At 43.2% G+C, this 16,546-nt stretch overlaps 1 protein-coding gene across 5 annotated transcripts in view; it reads left to right on the top strand.

Annotated features, from left to right (window-relative positions):
- lrrk2 (leucine-rich repeat kinase 2) overlaps positions 1 to 16,546 on the top strand; it is a 234,783-nt gene that overhangs the window by 159,618 nt on the left and 58,619 nt on the right. For all 5 annotated transcript variants that reach the window (XM_070897488.1, XM_070897489.1, XM_070897487.1 and 2 more), the window contains 4 exons: positions 2,041 to 2,222; positions 4,560 to 4,795; positions 14,472 to 14,599; positions 16,197 to 16,415. In XM_070897488.1, coding sequence (XP_070753589.1) covers positions 2,041 to 2,222; positions 4,560 to 4,795; positions 14,472 to 14,599; positions 16,197 to 16,415 — 765 coding nt within the window. The remainder of the gene's footprint in view (positions 1 to 2,040; positions 2,223 to 4,559; positions 4,796 to 14,471; positions 14,600 to 16,196; positions 16,416 to 16,546) is intronic.

Below are 16,546 nucleotides of genomic sequence, written 5' to 3'. Positions count from 1 at the left end.
TACTTGGATGCACAGGGCACAATTTCAAAATTTGAAGATGACAAAACTTGGAATATAATGAAAAGCGAGGAGGATAGTGGTAGACTTCAAGAGGACATAGACGGGCTGGTGGAATGGGTGAACACCGTGGCAGATGAAATTTAATGCAGAAAAGTGCAAAGTGATATATTTCGGTAGGACGAATGAAGAGAGGCAATATAAACTAAAGGGTACAATTCTAAAGGGGATGCATGATCAGAGAGACCTGTTGACATTGCACAAACGTTGAAGGTGGCATGGCAAGTTGAGAAAGCGGTTCAAAAAGCATACAGGATTCTGGGCTTCATAAATATAGGTATAGAGTACAAAAACAAGGCAGTTATGATGAACCTTTTTTAAAAATACACTGATTCGGCCTTAACTGGAGTATTGTGTCCAATTCTGGGCACCACACTTTAGGAAGAATGTAAAGGCCTTCGAGAGGGTGCAGAAAAAATTTACAAGAATGGTTCCAGGGATGAAGGTTGTTCTCCTTGGAGCAGAGAAGGTTGAGAGGAGATTTAATAGAGATATTTAAAATCATGAGGGTCCTAGACAGAGTGGATAGAGAGAAACTGTTTGCATTGGCATAAGGGTCGAGAACCAAAGGACACAGATTGGCAGAAGGACCCAGGGCGACATGAAGGAGAACTTTTTTAATGTAGTGAGCGGTTATGGCCTGGAATGCACTGCCTGAAAGGGTGGTGGAGGCAGATTCAATTGTGGCTTTCCAAAGGGAATTGGATAAGTACCTGAAGGGAAAAAAATTGCAGGGCTACGGGAAAAGGATGGGGATATGGGACAAGCAGATGTGCTCTTGCAGAGAGCTGGCTCAGGCTTGACGGGCCTAAAGGCCTCCTTCTGTGATGTAACCATGCAGTGGCTTCAATTTTGGCCCAGCCTGGTTTTTGGTGCACTTCCTGGAGTTGCGCCGCTTTTCTCCGTTCAGAAGTGCGCCGAAAAATTTCCCTCCCACTTTGGCCGCTGTCCGGCCTCTTCCCTGTGGTCACGCAGCATGGCCAGTCGAGTCGGGGATGGATCAGCGTCCTGCGCCAAAAACTGCCGGGACGTCTGCACATGCACAGTGGAGTGTTCGCGCATGCGCAGTAACTCCTCGCCCCCTCTTCGTGTCTTGCTGCAGCCGCTCTGTGGGACCCAATGCTGACCACTGGAATCGTTCCCGCCCCTAGCCCAGGCCGAGTGGTCTCCTGGTGCGATTTCTAAGAGATCAATCGCACTGGGAGGCCACTCGGCCAGGGCAAGGGATGGGCGGGCAGGAGAACTGATAGTGCTCCTGCCTGGATGATTTCTATCGGTTCTCCTGCCTGCCCGCCCCTAGCCCAGGCCGAGTGCCCATCTCACCAGCTGGCCCGCTGCCTTCCAGGGCCGAGTTTGAAGATGAAGGTAGGACTTACTTCAATTTTTTTTTTATTATTGAATTCTTATTACTTTTTGTTTCCAAGGTTTAGTGGTTTGTAAGGCTTGGTGGTTTGGGTGCAGGCAGGTCCTCTCCGCTTCCTGTCCCTATCCCAGGTCGAATAGCCTTCGATGTACCTACCTGCGCCGATTTTTTAACTCTCCGCAAGGATTTTCTGAAGTGGCCACATACGCTGGCCTAAGTAGATTTGGAGTAACTATTAGCTGGCCACAGTTGCCTAAATGGGCAGAACTGGCGTAGGTGGCTGGCAACGTTCCCTTTTGAGAAAAAAAACTAAACTTAAAAAAAATCGTAACTAACTCAGTTACACTGGTGCAAATTGATTGGGGAAAATGGTGATTTTTACGTTTCGCCAGAAAAACCAAGTTACTCCCCAAAAAAACTGAGCAACTCCTGACCAAAATTGAGCCCTATGATTTTATGACCAGTGGATAAATATACAAGAAAATATTTTTCTTTGAACCTGTGCTTTGCTACAATTGTGCATGGTCATGTTTGGCATTTTTAAGTATGTTTGATTTATATTTAGGTTTATCCAGTCTCGAGTTAAATTTTAATCATTTGGATTTTAATGTTACTTTCAGCTACCTCCTCAGGTTGGCCTGCTAGAAAACATCACCTCTTTACTACTGAGTCATAACTCTGAATTGAGATCCTTGCCAAATGAAATGGGGAAGCTGCAAAAGTTGTGGGAGCTTGAATTACAAGGATTGTTTCTGGATTTGGATTTAAAACATGTGGGCAGTAAAACAAAAGATATTATAAGGTGACTAACTTTATTTTCTTTAAAATAGCGTCAAACATTTCCGTAGCCCGTGAAAGCAGAAAGATGTTTGTGCAGTTAAGTCATCAATATGTAATTTCCATGACACTGTTGGCATATATACTGAAGGCCTGCAGGCGTGTGAAATATGAAACTAAGAGAGCAATTATATTATTTTTGTGTGGTGCCAAATGGCAGATCTGATTGCACTGAAGCCTAAAGATGAGACGGTAGGCCATGTTCCCCCTAAGGTGCGCAGACCCACATCAATCGCGAGGTCCCACACTGATCGCTGGGAGAGATAGCGGCACGCTCAGCTGCTAAAGGGTCTGCGCAATAGTCATGAGATTTTAGCCGCCTTAAGAACATAAGAAGTAGGAGCAGGAGTAGGCCATTTAACCGTTCGATCCTGCTCCGACATTTAATATCATGGCTGATCTGATCATGGACTCAGCTTCACTTCCCTGCCCATTTCCCATAACCCTTTATTGCTCAAAAATCTGTTTATCTCCGCCTTAAATATGTTCAATGACCCAGCCTTCACAGCTCTCTGGAGCAGAGAATTCCACAGATTTACAACCATCTGAGAAGAAATTCCTCTTCATCTCAGTATTAAATGGGCAGCCCCTTATTCTGAGACCAAGTCCCCTAGTTTTAGTTTCCCTTATGAGTGGAAATATCCTCTCTCTATCCACCTTGTTGAGCCCCCTCATTATCTTATATGTTTCAATAAGATCACCTCATTCTTCTGAATTCCAACGAGTATAGGCCCAACCGACTCAACCTATCTTTATAAGTCAACCTCCTCATCTCCGGAATCAGCCTAATAAACCTTCTCTGAACAGCCTCTAATGCAAGTATATCCTTCCTTAAATACGGAGATCAAAACTGCATGCAGTACTCCAAGTGTGGTCTCACCAATACCCTGTACAGTTGTAGCAGGACTTCTCTGATTTTATACTCTAGCCCCTTGTAATAAAGACCAACATTCCATTTGCCTTCCTGATCACTTGTACCTGCATACTAACTTTGTGTTTCATGCACAAGGACCCCCAGGTCCCTTTGTACTGCAGGACTTTGCAAGTTTTCTCCATTTAAAGTATAATTTGCTTTTCTATTTTTTCTGCTAAAGTGGATAACCTTTGCATTGACTAGTAATCGTTTGTGAGGTACAGGCCTGCAGCTGAGTTTATTTAAATTAAGCCATTAGATGTAGTTTAAAAATAGTCATATTTACATTATTACCTTATTATAGTAGTTTACACTTGTTTATTTTTGAAATATTATGTAAAGTTTAAAAATGGCGCACTTTCTTGCCATCACACTTGCCCGTATAAGATTGGAGGAGAAGGAGGAGAAAGAAAAGGAGGAGACAGTGGAGAGAGAGCTGTGGAGGTTCGAAGCACGATGAGTGCGGTTGCACAGGCCATATGTTCACCCGAGCTGCAGATACTCCACACGTGTTTACAGGCTCACTTGAGCTGCAAGGCGATGTCTGAGGAGCGGGTCATGTGCCTTCTGCGCTTCACTAAGGCGGCAATCGGTGACCTGAGGCCTCGATCGTCGACCAACACGGCCATCACTGTGGAGATGAAGGTGATAACAACCGCCAATGTCTATGGGACTGGCTCATTCCAGAGATCACCAGAGGAGCTGTGCCGGTTCAGCCCAGGGGCAGTAAAGGCCAGCATCAGGCAGTGACACATGCCCTGTTCCGCAGGGTAAATGACATAATCAAATTTGATGCAACATTGGCGGAGCAGCGGTCACTGGAGTTCTTTAGGATAGCTGCATCTCCAACGTGCAAGATCCATCGATGGCACACACGTGGCATTGAAGATCACGCGCGACGAATGACAAAGCTACCTGAACAGAGGGGTTTCACTCCTTTAATGTTCGGATAGCGTGTGATGCCCATCTGCGATTCCTCCACGTGAATGCCATGCACGCTGGAGCAACTCACGATGCTTTTATATTGAGGAACACGGACATGGCTCGCATATTTAAGGCAGGTGATTGGCCTAATGGCTGGCTGATTGGACACAAGGCCTACCTCCTGCTACCCTAGTTCAGGACTCCTTTCTGCTCTCCACAAAATGAGGCCGAGATGAAATAATGTCGCTCATGTCTCTACCGGGCAGCTTGTGAAGAGAGCTGTTGGGGTCAGTCAGGAAACCTGTTGAAAAGATTTTAAAGATATCCTGCAGCATTCGGGAAACCCATACTTCTGGGTTTCCCATCCAAAAATCCTCCCCAAGTAAATATCGGAGCCAATGTAATTTAGTTGTACTTTGAACCACTTTTCTTTAAAAATTCTCACGTTTACCTTTTTTATATTAGATTTCTGCATCAGCGCCTGAAGAAAGCTGTGCCTTATTACAGAATGAAGCTAATAATAGTGGGAAATGCTGGAAGTGGTAAAACCACATTGCTTCAGCAGCTGATGAAATGCAAGCGTACCAATTTTGGACCAGAGAAAGCCACTATTGGAATTGATGTTAAAGAGTGGTCAGTTCACGTAAAAGAAAACAAAGGGAAGAGAAAGGAATACATGTTGAATGTCTGGGATTTTGCAGGTAATTATATGCTGGTTTATTTTTTTCTGGGGTTCATTATTGTTAAGAATTTTTAATAGTTAGCAATTCATTTTGCTTCCTTCCATTAAATGTTACGAGTTCAAGGACTTTTGCACCCAATTATAAAAACGTAATAAAAACGAATGAATGTCCTGTATTGTGAAGTTTGCTTGTCCTCGCAATATCTACATCTGCAATACGTAAATATCAAGCAGGGAAGAAACTGTTTTAAATCTGATTTGTTTTAAGAGAAACTGGGCTTAAATGGGGAACTGAAAATGGCAACAACAACAATAACAACTTGTACTTATATAGCACCTTTAACGTACTAAAATATCCTAAGGCGCTTCACAGAAGCGTTAAAAAAACATTTGATACTGAGCCACACAAGGAGATATATGGACAGAGAGGTAGGTTTTAAGAAGTGTCTTAAAGGAGGAAAGAGAGGTGGTGAGGTTTAGGGAGAGAATTCCAAAGCTTTGGGCCTGGTCAGGCGATTAAAATTGGGTATGCTTGAGGCCAGAATTAGAGGAGCACAGATAAAGAAAGACTGACTTGCATTTATACAGCATCTTTCACAACCACTGGATGTCTTAAAGCGCTTTACAGCCAATTAAGTACTTTTGGAGTGTAGTCACTGTTGTAATATGGGAAACTCATCAGCCAATTTGCGCAAAGCAAGCTCCCACAAACAGTATTGTGATAATGACCAGATAATCTGTTTTTGTTATGTTGTTTGAGAGATAAATACTGGCCAGGACACCGGGGATAACTCCCCTGCTCTTCTTCAGAATAGTGCCATGGGATCTTTTACGTCCACCTGAGAGAGCAGATAGACTGGAGTGTCAGCCTAGATTTATGTGCTCAAGTCCCTGGAATGGGACCTGAACCCACAAGCTTCTGACTCAGAGGCAAGTGTGCGACTCACTGAGCCACAGCTGACACTCCTATCTCGGAGGAGAGTGGGAGCGTGGCTCTGCGAGGACGAGCACGTTGGACGGCCAGTTGGGGGGGGGGGGGGGCTCCGTGGGGATGGGCGTGTTGGGCGGCCAATGGTGGGGTTGAAGGCGGCAAGTCATGTGATGAAACCTCCAGGAATAGGTCCAAACTGAGTTGGCAACTCATAGCTATTCCATGTCTGAAGAAGCCAGTCGAAATATCCAAACACGACTGTGAACACCCCCAGAAATGTCTCTTGGGTCAGTGCAATCAGTGTGACTAATGGCAAATACCGCAGGACATTTCACACTTCAGCGAAATCTGGCTCCAAGCGAAGCTTAATCTTTCAATAACATAGGAACAGGAGGAGACCATTCAGCCCCTCGAGCCTGTATCTCCATTCAATTAGATCATGGCTCATCTATATCTTGACTCCATCCACCCACCTTGGTTCCATAACCCTGGCCAACAACAATCTCAGTTTTGACATTTTTAATTGACCCTTTCCAGCCTCAACAGCTTTTTGGAGAAGAGAGTTCCAGATTTCCACTACCCTTTGTGTGAAGAATTTCTTCCTGACATTACCGCTGAATGGCCCAGATCTAATTTTAAGGTTATGTCCCCTTGTTCCAGCAGAGGAAATAGTTTATCTCTATCTACCCTATTGTTAGTGAAAATAAATTCACATGGACTCTGGTAGGGTAAGAGAGACAACTTTATTGCTAACAGAGCTCTGGGAGAAGATTTGAGGTCCCGCGACCTGCGAAACACCTTCTCCCCGAGTGCCTGGTGCCGCGGGGTTATAAGCAGTTTACAGAAGGCGGAATACAATCATTTAAATTCATTCACATACAGCCAATCAATCCATATGGCAATGCAATTCATTTACATACAACCAATCATATTGTTGCACAACTTTTTAGTCCTAGTGAAACCTGATAGCATGGCACGAGTTTGGGGGCTCTTCCTCTGTATCTTCTTTTGTGGTTAGTTATTCTGTTACAAAGCTTTCTATGAAACAGTGGCCTGCACCTGGCCATGAGTCACTTGTTGCTGCAGAGTTCATTAGGCTTCTTGGTACAAAGTTCATTTAGTGAAAAGGCAGATAGTTGGCTTACTCCATCATGCTTTGCTATGTCCGAAAATCCACTCCAACACTATCAAATCCTTTAATCATTCTAAACACCTCAATTAGATCACCCCTTAATCTTCTATACTCGAAGCAATTCAAGCCTAGTCTGTGCAACCTGCCCTCTTAATTTAACCCTTTAATCCCCGGTATCATTCTGGTGAATCTCTGCAGCACCCCCTCCAAGGCCAATATATCCTTCCTGAGGTGTGGTGCCCAGAATTGAACGCAGTTACTGCAGACCGGGTCTGAACGGAGTTCTGTAACACGTCGGCAACTAAAATAATACTCAGAAAAAATCTTTCCCCATGTGTTCTTCTGAAAGCTGCCCCATCGAAGTTCTCATCTCAATACCTGTGCAGCAGAACTCATATGTGACCTTGCCCTCTGGGCAGCTGGCACCTGCACTACCCTTTTCTCCAGCCTGGTTGCAGCCCAGTCATGCCAAGTGACTCATCACCAGATCCCGCCTCTATACTACCCTCTCAAGTTTGCACAGTGCCGTTTGCCGAGCTGCTGCCTGGGGGTGTCAGATCGAGTGATGATGTCTCCTCTTCTCCATCACTCTCCGCCGCTACTTCTTGCTGCACAGGCTGGCCAGGTTGGAGTTCTTAGGTATCAGAAACATAGAAATATAGAAAATAGGTGCAGGAGTAGGCCATTTGGCCCTTCGAGCCTGCACCACCATTCAATAAGATCATGGCTGATCATTCCCTCAGTACCTCTTTCCTGCTTTCTCTCCATACCCCTGGATCCCTTTAGCCGTAAGGGCCATATCCAACTCCCTCTTGAATATATCCAATGAACTGGCATCAACAACTCTCTGCGGCAGGGAATTTCCACAGGTTAACAACTCTCTGAGTGAAGAAGTTTCTCCTCATCTCAGTCCTAAATGCCTACCCCTTATCCTAAGACTGTGTCCCCTGGTTCTAGACTTCCCCAACATCGAGAACAATCTACCCGCATCTAACCTGTCCCGTCCCGTCAGAATCTTAGATGTTTTTATGAGATCCCCTCTCATCCTTCTAAACTCCAATGTATAAAGGCCCAGTTGATCCAGTCTCCCCTCATATGCCAGTCCTGCCATCCCGGGAATCAATCTGGTGAACCTTCGCTGCACTTCCTCAATAGCAAGAATGTCCTTCCTCAGAATGGGAGACCAAAACTGAACATAATATTCCAGGTGAGGTCTCACCAAGGCCCTGTACAACTACAGTAAGACTTCCCTGCTCCTATACTCAAATCCTCTAGCTATGAAGGCCCACATACCATTTGCCTTATTCACCGCCTGCTGTACCTGTGTGCCAACTTTCAATGACTGATGAACCATGAAACCCAGGTCTCGTTGCACCTCCCCTTTTCCTAATCTGTCGCCATTCAGATAATATTCTGCCTTCGCGTTTTTGCCCCCAAAGTGGATAACCTCACATTTATCCACATTACACTGCATCTGCCATGCATTTGCCCACTCACCTAACCTGTCCAAGTCACCCTGCAGCCTCCTAGCATCCCCCTCACAGCTCACACCGCCACCCAGTTTAGTGTCATCTGCAAACTTGGAAATATTACACTCAATTCCTTCATCCAAATCATTGATGTATATTGTAAAGAGCTGGGGTCCCAGCACTGAGCCCTGCGGCACTCCACTAGTCACTGCCTGCCATTTTGAAAAGGACCCGTTTATCCCGACTCGCTGCTTCCTGTCTGCCAACCAGTTCTCTATCCACGTCAGTATATTATCCCCAATACCATGTGCTTTGATTTTGCACACCAATCTCTTGTGTGGGACCTTGTCAAAATCCTTTTGAAAGTCCAAATACACCACATCCACTGGTTCTCCCTTGTCCACTCTACTAGTTACATCCTCAAACAATTCCAGAAGATTTGTCATAAATCCATGCTGACTTGGACTGATCCTATCACTGCTTTCCAAATGTGCTGCTATTTCATCGTTAATAATTGATTCCAACATTTTCCCCACTACTGATGTCAGGCTAACCAGTCTATAATTACTCGCTTTCTCTCTCCCTCCCTGTTTAAAAAGTGGTGTTACATTAGCTATGCACCAGTCCATAGGAACTGCTCCAGAGTCGATAGACTGTTGGAAAATGATCACCAATGCATCCACTATTTCTAGGGCTACTTCCTGAAGTACTCTGGGATGCAGACTATCAGGCCCTGGGTATTTATCAGCCTTCAATCCCATCAATTTCCCTAACACAATTTTCCACCTAATAAGGATATCCTTCACTTCCTCCTCCTCACTAGACCCTCGGTCCCCTAGTATTTCCGGAAGATTATTTGTGTCTTCCTTCGTGAAGACAGAACCAAAGTATTTGTTCAATTGGTCTGCCATTTCTTTGTTCCCCATTATAAATTCACCTGAATCCGACTGCAAGGGACCTACGTTTGTCTTCACTAATCTTTTTCTCTTCACATATCTATAGAAACTTTTGCAGTCAGTTTTTATGTTCCCAGCAAACTTCTTCTTATACTCTATTTTCCCCCTCTTAATTAAACCCTTTGTCCTCCTCTGCTGAATTCTAAATTTCTCCCAGTCCTCGGGTTTGCTGCTTTTTCTGGCCAATTTATATGCCTCTTCCTTGGATTTAACACTATCCTTAATTTCCCTTGTTAGCCACGGTTGAACCACCTTCCCCGTTTTATTTTTACTCCAGACAAGGATATACAATTGCTGGAGTTCATCCATGTAATCTTTAAATGTTTGCCATTGTTTATCCACCGTCAACCCTTTTAGTATCGTTTGCCAGTCTATTCTGCCAATTCATGCCTCAGACCATCGAAGTTACCTTTCCTCAAGTTCAGGACTTGATATTCCATAGCTCCACCCATACCGATTCCACATCATCCAAGCTAATGTCCTTTCTTACTATTGCATTAATTTCCTATTTAACCAGCAATGCCACCCTGCCTCCTTTTCCTTTCTGTCTATCCTTCCTAAATGTTGAATACCCCTGGATGTTGAGTTCCCAGCCTTGGTCACCCAGGAGCCAAGTCTCCGTGATGCCCATTACATCATACCCGTTAACTGCTATCTGCGCAGTTAATTCGTCCACCTTATTCTGAATACTCCTCGCATTGAGGCACAGAGCCTTCAGGCTTGTCTTTCTAACACACTTTGCCCCTTTAGAATTTTGGTGTAATGTGGCCCGTTTTGCTTTTTGCCTTAGTTTTCTCTGCCCTCCACTTTTACTTTTCTTCTTTCTATCTTTTGCTTCTGACCCCATTCTACTTCTCTCTGTCTCCCTGCATAGGTTCCCATCCCCCTGCCATATTAGTTTAACTCCTCCCCAACAGCACTAGCAAACACTCACCCTAGGACATTGGTTCCGGTCCTGCCCAGGTGCAGACCGTCCTGTTTGTACTGGTCCCAACATACCCCAGAACCGATTCCAATGTCCCAGGAATTTGAATCGCTCCCTGATGCACCACTCATCAAGCCACGTATTCATCTGAGCTATCCTGCAATTCCTACTCTGACTAGCACGTGGTACTGGTAGCAATCTTGAGATTACTACTTTTGAGGTCCTACTTTTTAATTTAGCTCCTAGCTCCCTAAATTCATCTCGTAGGACCTCATCACGTTTTTTTACCTTTATCGTTGGTACCTATATGCACCACGACAACTGGCTGTTCACCCTCCCTTTTCAGAATGCCCTGCACCCGTTCCGAGACATCCTTGACCCTTGCACCAGGGAGACAACATACCATCCTGGAGTCTCGGTTGCGGCTGCAGAAACGCCTATCTATTCCCCTTACAATTGAATCCCCTATCACTATTGCTCTCCCACTCTTTTTCCTGCCCTCCTGTGCAGAAGAGCCACCCATGGCGCCATGAACTTGGCTGCTGCTGTCCTCCCCTGATGAGTCATCCCCCTCAACAGTACCCAAAGCGGTGTATCTGTTTTGCAGGGGGATGACCGCAGGGGACCTTCCTTGCACTGCTCTTCCTGTTGGTCATCCATCCCCTATCTGGCTGTGTAACCTTTACCTGCGATAAGACCAACTCGCGAAATATGCTATTCACGTCATGAGAAAGGCACAAGGGTAGGATTGTGGTGAGGGGAAAGCAAGATGTGCTTGCTTGCACCATCGGCAGCTTGTAAATGAGAAGAGATTTTGGGATGAGGGGGAAATGGGATGTGCAAAGAAGGATTAGGTGACCATATCGTCGTCATCAATGCTTTCCGCCTCGCCGATCGCCATGGCCTCCGTGATGGTCCCTCCATTATCACCAGCACTGTTTCCTACAGTTGGGTCAGGGCCTGCAGCCATGCTTGGCCCCTGCTTGTTTTCTCTGGTTCCTGCCAGTTGTGAGCCAACTTGACTTGCAAGAGAAAAAGTGTGTCAGTGAGTGTGGTGCAATGTGTTTGGTAGATGTACCTGTCATGATTGAATAGCTGGTATTGTGTATAAGCTGTGAAATGTGGGTGTGAGACTTGCAGCAGTGGTAAGTGTGTGAGGGTGAGCGCTCAACAGGGAGCCCAATATCGTGTGGAGCCTGCTCTCTATTTAAATGTTGCTTGCAGAGTTAGAGGCTGTTTGCATGTTAATCAGCAGTCAGCATAATTTCACATGTTTTGGGGTGTGATTCACTCTTTTTGGTTTAAAAAGGGACAGTGTCTCAATATCTTTTCATCTCTACACGTGTTTCTGACTTGTTACATTTCAGTCATTGTACTGACAGCTGTACTTCACATCATATGTTGATGGACTGAGAGATGTGTGAGGTAAAATAAGGTGGGGGAAGGCTTGTGTGGTGCATAAAGACCGGCATAGTCCTGCAGGACCGAATGATCTGTTTTTGTGTTGTAAATTCTATCCAAGGCAGGCTTGTTTTGCTGCAGAACCACAGACTACTGGGGAGTGAGGCAAAATGACCAATTTGAATACGTTAATTAAAAAATAGATATTTATATATTTCTGGTGTGTAATTGAATTCGAAAACAAAATCCGAACTAGCACGATTTCTACAGCTGAGCTGTGAGTCCTGTGGCTCTGCATCAGTCACTCCTAAGGTTTACCTTGGGGGCCGGGGAGGTAGTCTGAGGACTCTGCCCTCGTTGTGGTTCAATTAAGATGTGCTGTTAATAGAAGGCACTCAAGACACCACCTTCCAGAAGCACCAGTAACTTTTTAATAGCACAAATTGGCAGGGTTTGGGAGTAGAAATGCCCTATCGATGGGAGAGTAGCAAAGACCGAGAACAGCTGAAAGCTGATGAGTGAGCAGATATGGAGGCCCGAGGGAATGAGTTGGTGATATTACCGGTAGGCAATGGGAGCCATTGATCCCAATCCTGAAATTTATTTGAGATGAAATCCTGTTTATATGTTGTCAGTGCAGCCAAAGTTGGAAGTGTTTTGATGGGGAGGAAGTGAATCGGGTTGAAGTTTGAGTTTAAGCATTTGTTTCTGTTTTATTTGTATTTCTACCCATCCCTTGTTTTTATAAAAGCATAGATAAAGGTTGGAATCTTGTCAGTGGAAGAGGCCAAATCTACTGCCTGGCACATAGTTGTATATAGGAACTTCAAAAAAGGAGCGTTGAGTCGTGTCAGTTTTGAGTCTCAGCAAATTTTGAATAAGTGGCTAGGAAGAAAATGTGGGTGGAATTAAAGAAAGATTTATATTTATAAAAAGCTACAATTAAATAATTAAAACTTGGAAAGAAGCGACCAACATAGAATTGCAGCATCTCATTATTGCAGACTGTCCAACTAACTTTTGAAAAATCCTATTAAATTAGTGCTACAATCACAGGAAAAGAGTTAGATAGAACTTCCCAATGGAATGTGACAGCATATAGCAAATTTAATATGTCAATGTGCTGGTTTTTGCATTTATTTCATAGGAACCGGAGTAGGCCATTTAACCCCTCGAACCTGTTCCACCATTCAGTGAGATCATGGCTGATCTGTGACCTAAGTCCATATACCCGCCTTTTCCCCATATCCCTTAATATCTTTAGTTAACAAAAATCTATCAAGCTCAGAATTAAAATTCAATTAACAATTGATCTAGCATCAAATACAGTTTACAGAAGAGTTCCAAACTTCTACCACCCTTTGTGTGTAGAAGTGTTTCATAATTTCACTTTTGAAAGATCTGGCTCTAATTTTTAGACTGTGCCCCTCAGTCCTAGAATCCCAACCAATGGAACTGGTTTCTCTCGATCTACCCTATCTCCCCTTAATATCTTGAAAGCTTTGACCAGATCACCCTTTAACCTTCTAAATTCTAGGGAATGCAACCCTAATTTTGATCTATCTCCTCATAACTTAACCCTTAGAGTCCGGGTATTCTGTTAAACATACGGTGCACTCCCTCCAAGACCAATATATCCTGCATAAGGTGTGTGTTATGTCTTCAGATGCTCTAAAAATGACTCCATGAGACAATGTGTTGTGCTTGAACTGTAATGACCTTAGTCCATTTAATGTAACTCCAGAGTGAGATCACACATGGTGGCCTGCCTTTTATACTAGGCCTGGCACACCTGTACAGGTAACCTACAAGTCTCCCACTGCAGTGCCCTCTGGTAGCACACCTTGTAATAGTACAAGCAGTAACCATGTAGGTTACATGACAGTGTGGTGCCCAGAACTGCTCACAATACTCCAACCAGGTCTAACAAGGGCTTTTTATAGCTGCAGCATAACTTTTACCCCCTTGTATTCTAGTCATCCTAGATATAAAGGCTAGCATTCCATTAGCCTTTTAAATTACTTTCTGTACCTGATCATGACATTTTAATGATCTATGTACCTGGACCACCCCCCGCCCCCCCCACCCCAAGTCTCTCTGGACTGCCAATGTTTTTAACTTTTCACCATTTAGAAAGTACTATGTTCCATCCTTTTTAGGTCCACAGTGGATGACCTCACATTTGCCTACAGTGAAATCCATTTGCCACAGCTTTGCCCATTCACTTAATCTGTCGATATCCCGTTAGAAAGTTATGCTTTCATCTACACTGCCTACAATGCTGCGAAACTAGTGACCTATGTAGGACAGTGAAAGAGCAATGAAGTATTTTCTTTATTGTATAGACACTATTTTGATTGTTTGAAAAATCATTCCAGGACATCACAAATAGTATTTTTTTTGCTATTTTTGAGATAAAAATCTTTTCATGCATACTCATCCATGCCAAAGCTTTCCTTGTATGAAATGAGTTTTGGCCTCTGGTGCCTTGTGCACATTGCAGATCATAGCATAATAGAAGAACAATGCTTGTGCAGTTGTGTTCTCACAAGGAGACATGCTAGATAATGTTTAGATAAGCTGAGATTTGAGAAGTTCAGCGAATACATACTGTGGATAGACCCAGCAGCCTTTCACAGCACATGCAGTGTATGTTTTAATGGAATGTTTTCATTTATTTTCTATTTTATTACATTGTATAAATATTATATTGGCAATTTGCATAAACATTGAAGTTAATTTTGACGTTTGTAAATTTTAGATAATTATCTAAGCTTGTAATGATTTGTGCTGAAACATCTTATTTTAAAATATGCATAAAATGTTGGTATAAAATGGCAATTTTATTTTTAAAAAAATGATGTAGTTTTATTTTCATAAGGCCAAGAAGAGTTCTACAGCACACATCCCCACTTTATGTCTTCACGAGCCCTGTACCTTGTTGTTTATGATCTTCGTAAAGGAACTGGTGAAATTGATGCTATCAAACATTGGCTGTTCAACATAAAGGTACAGGAGAAGAACTGTAAATGTTCCCGTATTTAGTAATGTCTGCTTGGTAGTAAACAAATCGTTCCTTTGCATCCGTTTAATCTGCAAAGATAAAAGATGAGACTGCCATCCAAATGGGAGCAGTCACTGGGTAATCATTTAAACCTTCGCAGATGCATATCATTTTCTCATACAATTGTTCCGAATTTGTCAATGTTGTCGGTAGCAATCTTGCTGTTGATTTACACCAGAAAAAAGTTCTGGTTACTCGTTGCTTAATCAGCCATTCCCTTAGTCTGCAGTATATTGAGATTGAACTAATAATCTACAAATAGGCATAAAAGTGGTGTAGTCTGAGGAAGGCTGCTATTATCGACAACATTTCATGAGTACTCAGTGTGCCATTATCAAGTCAGTATTGCTATCTGAACCTCGAGTACTTTTGATGGGACATCCTTTACCCCAATCTGGAAGTGCATATCTTTTGAGGTCTATGGCTGCTGTTCAGTCTCCTGGATGCATCGCTGGAATATTATAATTAACATTATTACTGGATGTTGGGTAACGATTGGATCAGAAATGCCTCATTGTCTTGGGAACAACTAAGTACAACAGGAATAGAATCTACAATTTTCATGACCTAAAAGTAAGAATTTTAGTAACAGAAAAAAGCCATTTGGCCCAACATCCCTTCAAATGGTCATACACTTGGACTGCATTATGAAAGGACATAAGGCCTTGCCCTGAATAAAAAGCTTACTTTCTGTACATAAAACTTGACTGATAATTCTGTGACAGGTGAAGTAAAAAGGAATTCCTCTGTGGCCCCAGTGATTTTGTAAAGTTTCAGTTCTCTAAGGAGCAGATGTAACTAAGGATATTTCACATATTGCAAAGGGGATGGAGTATAAAAGCAGGGATGTCTTGCTACAGTTGTACAGGGTATTGGTGAGGCCACACCTGGAATACTGCGTGCAGTTTTGGTTTCCATATTTACGAAAGGATATACTTGCTTTGGAGGCAGTTCAGAGAAGGTTCACAAGGTTGATTCCAGAGATGAGGGGGTTGACTTATGAGGAAAGGTTGAGTAGGTTGGGCCTCTACTCATTGGAGTTCAGAAGAATGAGAGGTGATCTTATCTTTTTCACCCAGAGAGTGGTGAACCTGTGGAATTCTCTGCCACAGAAAGTTGTTGAGACCAATTCACTAAATATATTCAAAAAGGAGTTAGATGTAGTCCTTACTACTAGGGGGATCAAGAGGTATGGTGAGAAAGCAGGAATGGGGTACTGAAGTTGCATGTTCAGCCATGAACTCATTGAATGGTGGTGCAGGCTCGAAGGGCCGAATGGTCTACCCCTGCACCTATTTTCTATGTTTCTATACATTTTGCTGGTTATAAAAGAAAATAAAGGTTGTTAAAATCATAATTTACTGCAACTGATTTGAAAACTTATTGGAGTTTTCATGACATTTAAATGTTACCTGCTTGCACATGTGCATTGTAAGATAGATGTATGTAAACTACCATCGCTCTTGTTTACATTTCCTAATTTTGATGTTGATACTTGTTTTACAATGCGATTTGTAAGTTTATTTTTCTTTCTGTTGATAGGCCCGTGCCTCATCTTGTCCTGTAATTCTTGTTGGTACTCACGTTGATATGACCAATGAAAAACATCAGCAAAACTGCATAACTAAAATTAAGATGGAATTCCTTCAGCATCGTAATTTTCCTCCTATCCGTGATTACCATTTTGTGGTGGCCACAGAAGAATCTGACTCTGTAGCAAGACTGCGAAGAGCCATTATTAGTCAAATACAGACTTTCAAGGTGCACAAAAGAAATGTTATAAAGACTGCAGTTGTGTGTTTGTGTAAGGATTATAACCATTGTCTGTCTCAAACTGCAATATTTCAGTAGATTTAGTGCAATTATTAGTTTCATTTACTTTCATTGGTCTT

Source organism: Pristiophorus japonicus, chromosome 13 (genome assembly GCF_044704955.1).
Source record: "Pristiophorus japonicus isolate sPriJap1 chromosome 13, sPriJap1.hap1, whole genome shotgun sequence".
Classification (NCBI taxonomy): Eukaryota; Metazoa; Chordata; class Chondrichthyes; family Pristiophoridae; genus Pristiophorus; species Pristiophorus japonicus.
This window is presented reverse-complemented; position numbering and strand designations above follow the sequence as displayed.